Source organism: Rhinoderma darwinii, chromosome 5, assembly GCF_050947455.1.
Source record: "Rhinoderma darwinii isolate aRhiDar2 chromosome 5, aRhiDar2.hap1, whole genome shotgun sequence".
Classification (NCBI taxonomy): Eukaryota; Metazoa; Chordata; class Amphibia; order Anura; family Rhinodermatidae; genus Rhinoderma; species Rhinoderma darwinii.
Window position 1 is genome coordinate 112703518 of NC_134691.1, and position 18377 is coordinate 112721894.

The 18377-nt window shown below is 38.9% G+C and overlaps 1 protein-coding gene across 1 annotated transcript in view; it reads left to right on the top strand.

Annotated features, from left to right (window-relative positions):
* Positions 1-18029, top strand: part of MTCL1 (microtubule crosslinking factor 1) — a 158453-nt gene extending 140424 nt beyond the window's left edge. The window contains exons 12-15 of the mRNA XM_075826415.1: positions 2783-3079; positions 4174-4202; positions 4425-5952; positions 16978-18029. Of these exons, the coding sequence (XP_075682530.1) occupies positions 2783-3079; positions 4174-4202; positions 4425-5952; positions 16978-17145 (2022 nt within the window). The 3' untranslated portion in view covers positions 17146-18029. The remainder of the gene's footprint in view (positions 1-2782; positions 3080-4173; positions 4203-4424; positions 5953-16977) is intronic.
* Positions 18030-18377: the final 348 nt, after the last annotated feature.

The window sequence follows — 18377 nt, forward strand, 5'->3', positions numbered from 1 at the left end:
AGCCGATGAACGAACAAACACTCGCTCATCAGGTGATCTGCTCTTTTATGCAGAATTACAAATCATTGTTGTCGGCAGGGACATCTCTCTGTGTAAACAGGAAAATGCGCTGCCGACATGATAAAAACGTATAGGGACGAACGATCGGAGTAATGAGCGCTCGTCCCTGTACATGAGTAATCATTGCTCCGTATGAAAGGAGCAAATGAGCGCCGATCAAGGAGCTATCTCGTTGATCGGCGTTTGTTTACACGGCCCATGCCGAGCTGTGTAATAGTATCCTTAGGGCCTGTTCACATCAGCATTCTTTCCATTGTGGGGTTCCGTCTGAGCTTTCCGTCGGTAGAACCCCTCAACGGAAAGGCAAATGGAAAGCTTAGCTTCTGTTTGCATCACCATTGCTTTCAATGGTGAAGGAAACTTTGCTAATAGTTTCCGTTTGCCACTGTTGTGAAAGGGTTCTGGTGTTTTGACGGAACCAATAGCGCAGTCAATAGTTTTGTGATATCAAGCTATACCAAGTTATCAGAGTTACGTTAAACTTTGCTACATCTGTACTTTACAATTTTAGTGCCAGAATTAATTTAACCTGATTGATTTTGTATGAAACGTAAATAATTTTAATGCCATTTTCTGTTAATGGGTAGTGGAGTTTTAGGGGGGGTTAAATAATAGAGCCTACGCACAATGAAAGTGTCTACTAAGCCATACATTTAATATACCCCCAGATAGATTTGTTTCCTTTTATTTATACATACTAGTACATGGGTAGTTGTATTTTACAGCCATGATACATATTCACATTTCAAGTTATTTTATGTACGTTTATTCCAATCTGTTAGAACTTACTGTTAATACTTATGATTCATTTTCTTATAACAGGGATATTGCCTTAAAAATAGCCAGGCAGAACTGTGTGCTTCACTGCAATATAGGTCGCTGAGTCTTACATGAGTTGGAAACTTTTATACCTTTCAAGCATTAATCACATAACCGATCCTGGCATTGTGCTCTCTGGGGTTTCTTAAAAGCAGCTTATAGGAAAGCAAATATCAGCTGATAAAGAGTTTTATAGGCAAAGAACTGTGGCAAAGAAGGTCTGACCTAGTACACTTATAAGATTGCAAGATACATGGAGACCATTAATAAGACAGCGCTATTTTAGTTATGGTTTAAGGCGGCTTTCAACCCTCAAGGACATTCAAGTTGCAGGTATTCCGTCTTACACTTTTCTAAGCATTAACTGGAGTAATATTGAGACCTTGTTCACATAGTAACGTTTGGTGCTGTTTTTATGCTATTTCTAAGCCAAAGTCAAGAGTCGATTCTAAAAAGTGAAAAATTATAAAGGAAAGAATTGCTATTTGTAAATAAATGCTACTTATCTTTTTTTTATACTTTCCTGGTTGGTTTTGCCTAGAAAAAAACCCACATTTAAAGCTGTATGAAAATTATCTGTTTAATAAGGCTCTAGAGTTATATATGGCTCTATTATTTTATACAGTTCCTTACAGCATTTTATGCTTTGTATACCTGTACAGTCTTAGGCCTGATTTACACGAGCGTGTGCGTTTTGCGCACGCAAAAAACACGGCGTTTTGCGTGCGCAAAATGCACTTAACAGCTCCGTGTGTCATCAGCGTATGATGCGCGGCTGCGTGATTTTCGCGCAGCCGCCATCATTATGGCACTCCGTTTGGATGTTTGTAAACAGAAAAGCACTGTTGCGCGAATTACGCAGTTCGCACGGAAGTGCTTCCGTGTAGCATGCGTGGTTTTCACGCACCCATTGACTTCAATGGGTGCGTGCTGTGTGAAAAACGGCGAAATATAGAACATGTGAGTTTTACGCAGCGGACTCACGCTGCGCAAAACTCACGAACTGTCTGCACTGCCCCATAGACTTGTATAGGTCCGTGCGACCCGCGTGTAAAGCACGCGCATCGCACGGACGTATATCACGCTCGTGTAAATGATGCCTTAATAGGATATTCATCACATCTACCTCATACATTAATTATGTTGCCCTAATATATATACAGGTCATTTTTAACATTTTTGTTGTGGACTATGAAAAATAGTGAGGCCTAGGCATCACCGTGTTCTGGCCAGTGAGAAAGAAGGTAGAAAAAAAGATTGAGAACCCCTGCTCTGAATGATACTTTGGTTCTTCTGAACAGATACCAGATTGTAACATTATCTGGTTGTATATGGTAGCTTCAGAAAACACATTATATGCAGTGCATAGGTTCTACAAATGTATAATCTATAGGCATCAGACAAGAGTAGTCAAACTAGAAATGCAATTCTATAGTCTCCACTAATGCCTGGCTATGAAAGAATCGGTAAAGTGCACGACTCATGTACAATCTACATAAGATACGAATACTTTCCTTTGACCTAACATAAACAAGAATATTATATGAGCTTGTTTTTCACTAGATGTTTATATTGTATCTAGAGCTGAGCATATTCTGGTTTTATGTGAATAGACCTTAAAGGGGATCTGCCATTAAAATATTCTGCCCTAGTTAAGAGCAGCATATTATTATGCCAGGCCTTCTATTATGCCAAACGGTACAAACAAAATGTTTGACTATTCCAATACTTGTTTGAAACTCTGGTCAGCGTGCAATGTAACACTCGAATACTGTGCTACTATAAAATCCGCAATCCTATATTAATGGGGTAACTGTATGACTAATGTGTATTTGGCTATTCATCAGTGAGAGCAAAATTGTACGATTTTAGCATAAAAATCATTTTAACATTCATTTTCTAGCTCCAAAAAGAATCGAGGCCCAGAAAAACAGACCCTTTCTTTGATGACCAAACTGATGGCGCTGTCTCTCAGTATTTATCCAAGGCCACACTGCCTACATCCCACTCGCATGCAGCCAGGTCATTTTCTGATTCTGATGAAATGCCATTTGAAGAACAGTTACTTCCCAAGCTGAAAGGGACTGACCGATGCTCTGGCTCCGAGAACCTCTTCCTTGATGCACTTTCTCTGGATTCTGCTGATGAGGCCGACTTGCCTCAGCCCCGCAAACTGGAGCGTGATAATTTCTCCACTGAGGTAATGCGTCTTTTCTCTTGCTGCTCCATTTTTCGCCACAAAATGTAAATCGATTTACCTCACAGTACTGCACGTAAATTCTCCAATCACCCATGATTCTTATTTGAAATATGCCATGAACTTTGCAGCCTTCCTGTGTGTACCCGTCTGCAGTGATGCCTTGGATCTATGTACTGTACTTTTATACATCCTGAAATTTCCACCCTTTTATAGTCTTTTAGAATTTGGAATTTTGTGTGTTTTTAATAAACTAGTTAGTACTGTTATGTTGTTTTCTGGACCTGAGTTTGTCATATCTTATGTGGGAATGTTATCATTCTAAAATAACTTAACCTATCCATCCATTGTCCATACTGTTGCTCACATATTTGTGTATGACTGGCTTGTCAAAATTTACTCTTCCACTTTACTGACATCTTCATCCCCCTCTTCCCAGGACATACAATTCACCAAAACCAACCACTTCCATTGTGTTGATTTTTATTTTAATACACCTGTACCGGTGTGCTTATCAAGATACTAATGAAAGCTAGAAAGCAACACAATCTCATATAGATAAGAAATTGGGTGCACCTTCCGGTTTTAAAATATCAAGTGATCCTTAAAAAGTTGAAGAACAGCACTCCTGTGTTAGATGCCAAGCAGGTGTCAAACGTTATTGAATCAATGTTTCGGACCCAAGGTCCTTCATCAGTCTTATCGTAGTGAAGAATCTTTAGGGGCTTAAGATGAAATTTAAACATATATCAGTTTGTTTTCCTCTTTATTATATTTAAACTTTTGTTTACACCTTATAAAATAAATATAAATTTAGTAGACTTTTCTACTTTGCCATTTCAGAATTTTTGCTTTATGTCTATGTATATTCAGCCCCAAACGCAGGGTAAACGTGCATGGCATAATATAGCTAGGCTGACATATGCACAATTTCTAACTCTGGCAGAAGTTAAGTAAGTTTGACACTTGGTTTGGCATCTTTTTTAACAAAAGGTAAAGTATATCAATGGACACTGCTTCCTAGGAATAAATGTTTGAGATGACATTTGCTTTGTCATTGATACATAAGCCTATAACAATGTTGCTTATTATTTCAGGAAGATATACAAAAAGGAGGATTGCAGAGGTAAGTATAACTACTAAACTTGTAAGATACCCATCATTTTTGTAAATTAGTCTGCATGAGATTACATTACCTGTACCCTCCTGTTTTGTGGAGTTTGCGTATCTATTTTTTCTGGTCTGCATGCATTTCAACAATCATGCATGTTTCCCTGTTCTGCGTATCCATATTTTTCTAAAGGATGGAGCCACATTTCTTAACGACTACATGCCCTTTGTCTTATAGGGTCATGTCTGTTTCCTCCATGTCTGAATTTCATCGATTAATGGAGAGCTCTCCTTTCCTTCCCGACAAGAATTTAGATCTTTCTGGCGACAAGGATGAATTAACTCCCCCCTTGTCCCCTGATGATCTGAAGTACATTGAAGAGTTTAACAAGAATTGGGACTATAGTAGTGTGGGCCAGGATGATAAAATCATGAGAGTAGTTGGGGAAAGAGCAGGAAATGGAAATATGGATTTGAAGTCACCTTCTGAAACATTCCAGTCTTCTTCATGGTTCCTTACTACTAGTGTTACTATGACAACAAACACAGTGACCAGTCCTGAACACTGCCAGAAGCAGTCTCCTCAAAGCCACATTGCTGCAGAAAGAATGGGGGTCAGGGTCTTCCACAGCCCACCTGTGGCTCGTAGGTTTGATAAATCTGTTACTGATGGAAATGAAGAAATAGAACACATAGAGCCAGATTTACCTTTTTCTGCAAACAAAGCAATTGGAAATGTTTCTGAAGCAAAAAATGGTGCCACGGAGGTATGTGGGCGATGGTCATGTGATCTTAATATTCAGCATAAAGACTTTTTAGAAAGTGGTTTACACCCAATGGATCGACCTGTTTGCACTACTGTCGCTTTTGCATCTTCACTGCACAATATAGAGTTGTCGAGAAACATGAGTGACGACATGAAAGAAGTTGCCAATTCTGTTAGGAATGCTATCCGAACAAATCCGGTAGATTCCCAGTACAGAGACATTGCTTGCCAGACCAATGGTTTAAGGAGTACGGGAACGCAAACCACTCAAACCATTAGTGTTGGCTTGCAAACTGAAGCTTTACGAAGCATTACCAGCAGTCCACACAAGTGTCTAACTCCAAAGGGAGGTACTACTCCTATTTCATCACCTTCTCGTAGTTTGAGGAACAGGCAGGTTGCTCCAGCTATTGAAAAAGTGCAAGCAAAGTTTGAGCGTAGTTGTTGTTCCCCGAAATATGGTTCCCCAAAACTGCAGAAGAAAGCTCTACCCAAAGCAGATCAGCCAGCTAACCGTGTCACTTTAGGTACGTCACAGAAAGGATTCAATGAGTCAGCATGGGCCCGATCAACAACAACAAGAGAGAGCCCAGTTCATACTACTATCAATGATGGTCTTTCAAGTCTATTCAATATTATTGACCACAGCCTAGTAGCTTGTGACCATTCGCAAAAATCGTCAAGGCCATGTAGCAGATCTCGGTCAGCAGAAGCCAGACCAGAGTTTGGGACCATGTCTGAAGTATGCATGGAAGGGAGGGGAAGGTCACCAAGCCCTATTCGCATAACTATAGATCTCCAAAGAGATCAGTGCCCTGATGCCAGCTGTAGCAGACAAGACCTCTTTGCTCCCCCAGGTTACTCAATGACAGAAAATGCTGCCAGAGTACTTAGCAAGAAAATATTAGAAGATCAAAAGCAACTTCCAGATAGTCCAACCAGAGGCTACAGAAACAACACTGCTGCAGAACTATTACAAATTGAGCAAGCATCTATTGAGGTAAGAGCTCTTAAGTGTGGAGTATTACTGTTAGAGAAATATGGTATGAATCTAATCAATTGATATGAAATGATATTCCACCAACAAAATATTGGTATTTAAACCAATCACTTTAATGCTCTAATCCTGATAGAGAAATGGAGCAATACAATTGGTTGGTTCACACGATATTGATTCAACCCTCAGAATTAATTTAACATTTATTTATTGTTTTACCATTGAGAAAATAAATATTGGAATTAAGATAACAAGGGTCCTGAAATTGTCCAGGGGCTCTTTATGATGTCTACTGCTTTTTAATGTACTGTAACTTCTGGAAGATGGTTGAAAGCGTTTCCCAGTTCCAGACAATTCCTCATCCATTTTAGAGCATGGATCATGAAGATAATGTAAGGGGGCATTCTCAGAAATGTTATGAGGATGGTTTTGAAACACTGACTGAAGCATTAATTCTGGGGGACTGGGAAATTCCCTCATTAGAAAGATTTCCAATTTGGCATGATATGACTTTTAATTTTCCTTTGACACTGAACAGTTTAATCGCTCTTATTGGCTACACTACCGAAACGTCTGCTGAGTAACAACAAACGCTAGTATAAAAAAACATTTGTGCCGCTACCCAAGGCTCAAGCTATATACCAACATACACTACAATGAGCTACATGTTGATGTTGTGGCCCATAACCAATGTATTGTGGGTAAGTCGGTTTTGGTGTGACATACTGGTTATGGGCCATTTAGCTAAAAATGTATCTGTAAGAGCAGATTGTTGGCATTTTTATTGTTGTTTTCTTTAGTTATACAAGAGTTGACAGCAGATCTTAGTTGTAGCCTTGTCCATGTTTGTATGTCTGTAGAAGATACCTCGCAATGTACTAACAATATTACTGATATTTTTCTTTCTGATAACGCTTCCTTGCAAACAGTCTTCTCTAGCAACGTGAAAATGTCCATCTGCTGGAAGAGACAACTAATACTGATTATTTGCTTTAATGTACTCTTCAATCTGTTTGCTTTCTTTCTGTCTATCCTGTCTAGAATCAAACTATCTTACTAACTGCCCCCTGGGGACTCTAACTATGCCTGCTACACAGCTGTAAGTTTTCGTTTATTCTTTGTTTCCACTTTATATCTTACTCTCAAACTATTGAATACTGTTTTGAAGCAGAGCCAAAAAGAAATGCTCTTGGACACATTGGTACAGCCATCTAACTAAGCGACCCTTGCTGCTTTTGGCTTTCTCAGTGTTCACAGCTACCACTTTATAAGTCAGTACTTTAAATATAGATACAACTGGCCAACTGTTATTTATAAAACCAACCTAGAAGATCATGGCAGAACGTTTATGTATTACTAGAATAAAACTAGACCAGACTGGACAGCATTTTGTAGCCTGATGCAGACTGTATTTACAGCCAATTTCATGACAGCAACAATGTGTTAAAGGGGTTTTCCCACTCATATAAACATATATTCATTAGATATTGATACATTATACCAGTCGGTAATTTATTATCAATAGCTATTTGTTTACCAGTGCCCATCTCACAATTTTATTCAGGAAATTCATTGCCAGTGGTAATGTCCACCAGCGGCACTTACTGTAGGTGGTCATGCATGCGCAGATGTCTGATTCCCGATCTGGCTGGTACCTGCATAGTTCTGAATGGACTATCTGCTCTGCATGCTCGCAGAACAGATACTAGTTTTGGTACTATTCTTTCACTGCGCATGCGCTGTAGCATTCATATGACTGACTTGTGCAGCACTCATCGTCAGAAACACAATTCTTCAAAAAAATTCAGGAGCACTGGGGAATTATGGGAGAGTGGCACAGCCCGCCCACATTTGCAGTAGAAAGCCTTGAAGAAAGGGGACCCCTGTATGGACTGTATGAAATAGTGAAAAAGTAGTTTTTTTGTTTTACATATATAACTGCCCATTTGTATAAAAAAATAAATAGTACATGAGGTCACAACAACACGTTTGCCAATTTGTTGTGGGATAACCCCTTTAACTCTCCTTGTAAAGAACAACAAACAGACCCTCTGTCTGCAGCAGTAGAAAATGTGCTGACCCTGGTACAACTTGAAGCAAAATATGCTCATATAATGTTGTCCAAGTTTCTTAGAGCCATGTGAAATTGTTTCTTTTACCATGTTGAAATGCATCGTTCCTATTAAAGATAATTTTTTGTTGTTATTCATTATTGAAATTACAAAGACTATCCTACAAGTTTTATCAGTTCCATCATGTAATTGATAATTATAATTTCTCCGAGATGTGACTACACCATTCTATATAGAGAGAAGAGACCGCAGCACTCAAAGTAGAACATTTTTTGTTTTCTTCAATTCATCAAAACATGGACATGCAACGTTTCCCTGTCAGGGCCTTCCTCAAGTATAGAATACAAAGAACAAGTGCACAATATATAGCAGGCGTACTGTGACATCACATCCTGTGTATGTAATTTATATTTTTATATATATATAAGTTTATAAAATAGTACAAATAGTGGATAATCCATAAAAACAATATAAACATATCAATCTAATGTGAGTGACATCTTAAAAAATACATGTAACAAGGATAAATCATTATGAATACTCTATACACACTAAAAGAGCCAGGCTATAAAGAGTATAGAGTTTTCATAATGATTTATCCTTGTTACAGCAAAGCTGAAAAATGAACTGCGGAAAGCCTGTCGAGTCTGCTCCAGTGGCTTGTGTGAAAATATATTTTTTTCATTTGGCTAGTCACATAAAATAATTCCCAACAAAAATGAAAAACAAAAAGTATGTTTATAAAACACGATACATTATTATATTACAGTATATTATATTAATAATTATATTATAATTAGGATAATAATAATGATAATAATACACAAACCACAAAGGTTGTCTTTGTAATTTGAATAATGAAAGCAGCAAAAAAAATTTTTTTTTGCAGAAATCATGCTAACTCACAAGCCGTGTTCTATCATGCCATTTGTTTCTTCCCAGTTCAGTTGCATCCATGCATTTTGAACCCTTATATTATAGGCAGCTGTGTCATGTGATCTCATTTTGACCTCCAGAATAGACCATGATTTCATGTGTAGACAGTAGGTCAGCTTCTCCTGTGTTGCTGACTCCCTGTGAACTAGAGTATTACATCATCACCTACCAAATCCTTCCTGGCATCTCTGAGACACCTCCTCTCCCCACCCAGTTCCACATTTCTTGTTTCTCTGTATGTCTCTCCATGCATATAGTGCTTCTGAAGAGAACATTTCTTCCCTATCTAAGGCAGCAGGAGAGCAGTGATGTAATAGGTGAGTCCATACAACGATAGCTGCAGAGTTATAAAACTCCCCTGACTCACACTAACTGTCTATACTATCTGTGAATGCTGTGTGCAGAGAGTACAGTATATTTCTATGAGATGCTGTTCCTCACTGTCTCCTGCTTGTAAGGGCTGACATGGAGAAATCTATCACAAGTAGGAGGCAGATGAGACAGGCTATAGCTGCATCACATAGAATACACTGGGAGTCTGCAGTGTGAGGAGTGAAGTTCTATGTCACTGATCTATTACTTGCTGACACCAACGTAAACAGGTATACATACACAAGGCATATACAAGAGCCTCTACATTATTTTTTAATAAAAGACTATGCTGCACTATAAAGGCAAAAAAATTAAATGCTGGAGTCCTTCTTTAAAACAGTTATTGCAGAATTGTTGCATTTTCATAATATTCATTAGGTTATTGATTTCATTTTTTTAATACTGCTTTGCTGCATGCATAGTTTTTTTCAGTGCCGGATTTTGTTATTTTGTCTCCATTTCCATGATTACATTATTCATTTTAATGTAGTAGAAGAGATAAAAATCATTCTTAGATACTTTATCATTACTCTTCTAGCTACTTTATGCTAACCAGCAAACCACCAAAGTAAATGTACCCATAAATGTTGCTATAGTGTGTATTGTTTCCTGTCTTGCATGTGGCATTACAGGATATGTCCGAAATGCCTGATAGGTGTGCTGACCATTGGTTCACTACCATTTCACCATCGCATTTTACATACACTTCAATGGAGAGGTTTTCCCATACTCCCGATAAGTAAGCCCAGAGGTTGAACCCGCACCTCTCAGGTATTTATAGGCTCAAAATAGCTACAATACAGCGAGATTTTTTACCAAGCAGGGTGAAACATCACAGTAAGGTCTAATTCATACAAAGGTTTTTTATCTCTGTGAAGTATCCTAGTGTAATCCGTCCACAATACTGACCTTTTAATAATAAATGGCACTATTCACATTAACATTTTTATGCATACATGCATACTCGGATGCCATCAAAATAAAAACCAGCCGACAAATCCCCATAGAAGTCAATGGAGACCCCAAATAATCAGGACAAGAAAGGATTGTATTTTTTATGATTTCTAAGAAAATGTATGGAAGTAAAATACAGATCTAATACAGGCAAAAGGCCATAATACGAACATACTTACGGTACTGAATACGGATGAAAATATGCCCATTTACAATTACATTATGTGGACCTAATATGCCCGTTATTGTTTACTGTCATGTGATTAAAGTTTAACGTTACTTTGGGACCTCGTGGACCCAAACACTTAGAGTGCGTTCACATATATCAGTTGCATCAGCATCAGTTTTTTTGTCTCTCAAGTGATTACAACTAATGCAAAAACTGATGCGAAAATGTATCAATTGTCATCGGGCTTTTTCACGATTTCTACTACAAAACCATCAGTTTTTACCATATGTTTCTAACATCAGTTTTTTGGTCCACCAAAAAGGTAGTCTAGGGTCTGAAAATGTGCCAATTTTATCAGAGTGGTGCATAGTTTGTGATAGATTGGATACATGATTAGATACATGTTGTTTACCATGTCAGGGCTCTCATTCTCTGCTCCGGCCTTGGCGCTACACTGAAGTCTGACACACACATTGTAATGTCAGCGCCAAGACCGGCACCAAGAGAGAGAGCCCAGAAGGCAGCTGCTGTCCACTGACCTCACCTTAGATCAGATCTTTGAAGCAGCCATGTGAGCCTGCAAAGACTCCAAACACTAGCCCTAACATCACCGAGCATTTTCTATCCACACCACACTGAGATTGCTGTTGTATCTATTCACACAGGATCCGGGTGTTGGCCGTTAAAAACAGCCATCTCGGTCCATTTTTGACGGCCGTTCTGCATCTGTTTTATATCCGTTCTATGTTCGTGTTTCCATTTTTAAAAACAGATGAATTTCATTTGTATATAATGAAACAGTGCCCTCTGTAGATAATGCTGCAGTGCCCTCTTTACATAGTGCCACACACACCCTGTAGATAATGCCACACTGCTCTCTGTATATAGTGCCACCCCCTGTAGATAAGGCCACTGTGCCCTCTTTAGATAGTACCACACACCTCTTATATATAGTGCCACACACCCCCTGTACATAATGCCACAGTGCACTCTGTAGATAGTGCCACAGTACCCCCTGTAGATAATGAATAATGTCACACAGCCCCCTGTAAATAGCGCCACACAGGAAATATTCTGATTAAACGATTCTGAAATGAATCATAATTTTTTGGTTTCTGCATATTAAAGGGGTTGTCTAGGATTAAAAAAAGACAGTCTGGGCACTACTCTTGCCCATGTACTGTGTCTGGCATTGCAGCTCTTCCCCATTCTAGTGAATTGGGCTGATCTGCTATACCAGACACAGCCCATGGGCAAGAGTTGTGCTGTTTCTGGAAAGAAAGCAGACCCTTTCTTCTAATCCTGGACAACCCCTTAAACAATACCCTTGTAACATTTGTGCTGTACACATTTGAGGCCAAACTAAATGGAAGTAGGCACACAGCTGAATTTTTTATATATATATATATATATATATATATATATATATATATATATATATATATATATATATATATATATATAGAGAGAGAGAGAGAGACTTGCAGATTGTAGAACCCTTGTCATATAGCATTGTATAATAACAATAATTGTACATGCAGCTGACATCACAGTAAGACAGATTTCACACTGTTTTAACTGTTTAAAAGCTCCCGGCGCATACCCCAGACATATCCACAAGAGTCCTTTTGGCCTCCATCAAGCTGATATGGAATAGTGTAGTCTGCTGCTCAATTTCATATAGAGGCATCTCGCGAAAAAAATGCATCACGGTCTAAATTTTTTTTAACATTGGAGCCAATAGGTGATGGATACCACTGTATGCCTATGCAATAGAATCGATAAAAGGTATACATTGGGAGATTCTCACGAGATCACGATGTGCTTTGAGTACAGCTAATCATGAATTAAGAGACGTGTATGACGCTGATTGGTCACTGATTGGTCAGCGTCATACACTTCTCTTTACAACGCCCAGTTGGTAAAAAGTAAAAAAATGCACAGTTGTCTATTAAGAAACTAATTAGCATAAATCCAAAATTGTTCATAACTTGCTCAAAAATGGTCATTTTTCAAAATAAAAACCACTGTTGTTATCTACATTACAGCGCCGATCAGATTATGTAGGAGATAGGGCATTTATAATCTGGTGACAAAGCCTCTTTAAAGCACGGCTGCTCTATGCTTCTTATTGGCTTCATTCACTTGCAGGCTGCACACTCCATTCGTTTCAATAAGGGGCAGAATAGGAGGAGATTTGAATTATTGCAGCCCTTTAATTACGCCCTGCTGAGAGATAGCTAAAACAACTTCAATATCTAAGGGCCTGCTCACATCAGCGTTGCCCTTCCGTTGAGGGGTTCCGTCGAAGGTTTCCGTCAGGTTAACCTCAATGGAAAGACAAATGGAAACCTTAGCTTACGTTTGCATCACCAATAATCTCAATGATAACGGAAACTGCTAATGGTTTCCGTATGTCACCGTTGTGAAAGGGTTCCGTTGTTTTGACGGAATAAATAGCGCAGTCGACTGCAGCATCAACAGCAGCATTTACACTGATTAAATCTCTCCCTCTCTGAAGGGTGAGAGGGGAAGGGGTAGAAGTTGAAGTGTAATGTGACCAGGACCGGTCTGCAACTCCACTGTATCTATAACATGGCAGACAGTGATATCTTCCTGTTACTGAATTAGGAAGGAGAGTTCTACAGCACAAAAGGCTTTACAAAGGTAATGTCACTGAAGGTTTGCTTTAAACCGGTCTCCCATTTAGCATTTCCCTAAATGATAACTGTTTCTGATCATCACAATCATTGTGTTTTGTCTTTCTCTTTTCACTTTCAGCAACTTTTTTTTTTTTAACATCGTTTTGCCCAACAAATCACTTGACTCCTGTGGACGTCTGTCTGTCTGTCTCTAACTGCATTTTCCAGCACTAACATCATAACAATCTTTTTCTTTGTCTTTCTTGTTGCTCAGAGTCTGATATCTGTGTCATTTGTGATCTCCTTGGTGTCTGTAATCACCTGTAAATGTTTGATATGTCATTCATGGAGATTATCTCTCAAGCTGGTCTGTACATGACAAGGCTTTTGTTTTAGGCTACACATATTTATTAAGAACTTACAGAACAGCAATTCCTTAATAAGATCGACTTACCTGCAAACGCTGATGCTGCTGCAGAATCAACTGTAGCCTCTGGTGCCGATGTGGCCGTCACGATGCAGGACCTGTGAGTGACGTCACAGATCTGCACTGTCAGAAGCTGGGCGTTCTGAAGAGAAGAGGATGTTACTTCTCTTCAGAGCGCCCAGCTAGTAAAAGTATTAAAAACGCCCCGATGTACGCACATAATACACGCCCACTTGGACTTTTACTTTTAAACACACCCACTTGGACTTTTGCAAGCCTCATTTGCATAATTAAAAAAATGGTCATAACTTGGCCAAAAATGCTCGTTTTTAAAAAATAAAAACGTTACTGTAATCTACATTGCAGCGCCTATCTGCTGCAATAGCAGATAGGGGTTGCAAAATCTGGTGACAGAGCCTCTTTAAGGCTACATTCACACGAACGTGGCCAACCTCGGACGTGAAAAGCTACAGTTTGCCACGTCCGAGGTGCACCCTTGCGGGACATGTTATCACGCATCCTCCATAGACTAGAGTCTATGGAGGGATGCGTGAAGCGCAAAAAAAATAGGACATGGCCTATTTTTTTACGGATCCTTCACACGCTCCGTTTGAAACAATGGTCGTGTGAACGGCCCCATTGAAATACATGAATCCCTGTGACGGCCGTTGGTTTAACGACCGTCACAAGGACGTGATACACACTTGTCTGAATAAGCCCTTACAAGCAGTAGAAGTTTTGGTTGCCATAAGATTTTTTTCAATAGCCACTGTCTACTGCTCAGACAACAGTGGGGAACTTCCCTTTGATGATTTTTCCCACTATATTTCCATTTTAAAGGGAATGGTTGAGATAATAGTATTACTGTTTATGAGAAATTTGAGAAACAAAAGCTATTTGTAGTATAAAAAAAAAAGGCTTTGTTATGCCCTGAAATTTATCAGCTTGATACATATTCTCCTTCTGAACCAAATCGTTTCGTACTAGTTATCTTGGTGTTTCATTCTATGCTGGATGCTCATTTCTTGAATGCTACTCCAATGGTTATCTGTGTTTTTCCTTCAACTAGTTCATTTAGTGAAAATTGTTGCTGTTCCAATTCTTTTTCACAACATGGTATGCACATATATTTATTATCATCTGTAAGTCTCATGTAATATTGTGCTCGGTAGGAAGGCTATGATATAACAAGTTATCCATACTGTTATTCCCACAAATTCATTTCATATATTGTTTGCCTTGGCATCCCACTAGCATTGAGCAGCAGAGCAAACGGTTTAACTGTAGCTCCCATAGAGCACTGAATTTCAGCTTTTATACTAGGTTGTTAACCCCATTGTACTTGACATGCCTTAGAGATTTCAACCCCAATACAAGAAATTAACTCCATTGCTAATGAGACTTGCCATACATTACCTAAAATGACTGGATTAAGGGACAGAGGCAAGTTGGCCCTATAATCACCTTCCATGTTATATACAATCTCGTAGCAAGAATATTATTATATATTTATTTTCAAATATTTCTATTAAACATATACAGTGAGAATAATTTGCACATTCACAATGTGCAGCCTGCTGCCCACAGTGCCTATTGTAGAAGGAAGGGCAGTCACAATGCACAATATGTCTGCAAAAAAAACAATCCACACAGTATAGACACATTGGAAATGTATGAAAATAGCGCAAAGGGAATGTATAGGAGTTGCCGATAGTAACCAGTGAGATTCCTGGTCTAATTTTTTACGAATTTTGGCCTGATTGGTTGCCTAATCTCTAGACAGTGATGTCTGTTGTCTGTAGCATCCCGACTGCACTGACAGCATCTCCGCTGTACCATAGGCAGCATCACCGCTGTACCACAGGCAGCATCACCGCTGTACCACAGGCAGCATCACCGCTGTACCACAGGCAGCATTACCGCTGTACCACAGGCAGCATGCAAAGTGCGACAGTGTTGACTTTACCTGCTGACAATACTAGGAGATGTTGAGAAAGAGTTAGTGCCCCATTCTGTCACATCAACATTGCATCTCACTTGTTTGCTGTCAGATGTGATGCAATGATTTGGCTTTGGTTACAACAGGAGCTATTGCATCCCATGTAACTATTTAGTTCTAGCCTTATTCGGAGCTCCACATTAGAACCGAAGGACTAAATAATCTCGTAAATATTGCTGCGTATCTTGCTTCTCTAATCCCCGGTGACCAGCTCTTATTACTGTGGGACAACTCTCTGTTCTGGCTCATAGGAAGAGATACCGATTAGGGGACCATTCTCCATGACATCCGTATCTCCAAATGGGGCATATGGACAGGGGTTGTCTTCATGATAACAACAAAAAACAATGGAGCGTCAACCGTCATAAAGATATATTAAGAAATTAAAGAGACTCTGTCACCAGATTATAAAATCCCTATCTCCTATTGAATGTGATCGGCGCTGCAATGTAGATAACAGTAAAGTGTTGTTTTTGTGATTTTTTTAAAAACGATCATTTTTAACCAAGTTATGAGCAATTTCAGATTTATGCAAATTAGTTTTTCAATGTAGAACTGGGCGTGTTTTCTCGTTTTACCAACTGGGCGTGTATTCTGTTTTTACCAACTGGGCGTGTTTACTCGTTTTACCAACTGGGCGTTGTAATTAGAAGTGTATGACACATCAGCTCCAGGCGTCCGAGAGGGTACAGTTGAATCTGCAGCAGCATATCTCGGACGCCTGGAGCCGGTGTCTTCTCTCGTCCAACGCGATGGTGAAGGACCTGTGGGAGGAAGTGACGTCACAGCGTGATCTCGTGAGAACGCGCTGTGTGTCTGTGCAGTGAAAGAAGCTGGGTGGGAACGATGAGAAGTGTATGACGCTGATTGGTCACTGATTGGTCAGCGCCATACACTTCTATTCACAACGCTCAGTTTGTTAAAACAGAATACACGCCCAGTTGGTAAAACGAGAAAACACAATACACGTTGGTAAAACGAGAAAACACGCCCAGTTGTCCATTGAAAAACTAATTTGCATAAATCTAAAATTGCTCATAACTTGGGCAAAAATGATCGTTTTTAAAAAAAAAAAAAAAAACATTACTGTTATCTACATTGCAGCGCCGATCACATGCAATAGGAGATAGGGATTTGATAATCTGGTGACAGAGCCTCTTTACGTTTGCAATGTAAGTTCCATCATTCTTTTTTTGGTCCCTTCAGGTAATTCTGTCTAACAACTAGGCTCTTTCACAAAATAAGTTGTGCAGCCCTGAGAAAAATAGTATCTAGTTTATTTCTTCTTAAAATATTATTCTACAGTCATATTATACTTTACAATTTATTCCTTACCTAGTTTTGTAAATAATTTGATCAAAGATTAAGTTTTTATGGAATTGAAATACTTTAGAAAATCCTGACATATTTTTATTGATTGTCTGATTATTATATTTCCCTATTCTTTTGTTGCAAAGGAATTGCCTTGTGCTGCGTTAGCTCCGTCCTTAGAATCTAGCTTCTCCAGACCAGAGAGACCAGCGAACCGGCGCCTGCCTTCCCGATGGGCTTCATATTCCCCGATTGCCTCCCGAGCACCTTCAAGTAACAATCTAAATGAGGAGCAGGAAAAGCAGGACACTTGAGCAGAGGAAAAGGAGGACTGACGCCATCTTGCATGTACTACCAATCATACAACCGAGTATGTGTAAAGCCAGGTCCACACGTCAGAATAGAAATGATATGTGCAATTCTTGAATGCTATACATGTGGTTGTGTTTCTATTATGAAACATAAGATACGCCTGTATGAGATGATCATGACGGAATTCCCATCGTCCTTATTTTCTGCAACACAAAGTTGACACCAGGATCACCGAAGTAGCAAGAATAATGCTCGTTCACTCAGTGCTGGCGGCCTTTAGGTTCTTTTTTCTATTTTACTTTTGCACTGTCTACTTTTTTTTTTAATGTTTTCTTTATTTGTTCCTTTTTTTTGCACTGTCTACTTTATTTTTATGTTTCCTTTATTTTTTACAATCTGTCGTAGTCACTTGTTATTATTTATACATATCAGCGTTATAACATAGGATGATGACAATGCTTCATATTATCTGAAGCTGTAGTGAATCAGTTAGCTGAATTGAAATGTATTTTAGGAATTGAGTAAATATTGGCAATGTCTTATCAAGAAAACTGTATGCAAACTAAGATGTATCACTCGATAGATGATGCAGGCACTTTAGTGCATGTACATAACTTCGACCCTGTACTGTAACATACCATCCTTCATAAGAATGAATCAGAGTTTTACTGCAATGTTGTGAATATATGTACTGTAATTTTATTGTTAGATTTTCTTGCACTGATGACACAGGAAATGAATTTTTTAATTACTCTCCACCAGCTGTGTACGTACAAATCTCTGTGAAGTTTCATAGAAAAGCCAAGGCATAATGAAATGTAACGGATTGTACTGAGAGGTATGTACCAGGTCATGCTGATATGGAAAATAAAATATTTAACATTTAGAGAGGTTTGATTGTTGGTGTTTTTTTTCCTTTCTCATCATTATAGAGAATAAATTATACATTATCAGTCTACCTATAGCTTTACTGCCTATATTTCTCGATTTTCTGAGCTCTCCACTTTGGCTTTTGGTAAGGGCTTGCTGCATATTTTAATCGTGCCCTAATAACGCCTTAAAGGGGTTGTCTGGGATTTGAAGAAACCTTTTTTTATTTTTTCCAGGAATAGCGCCACACTTGTCCATGACTCCGGTATTGCAGCTCGATCCCATTCAACAGATACAGCCCATGTTTCTGGTATAAAAAGCAGTCCCTTTTATGTAATCTTGGACAACCCCTTTAACATTGGAG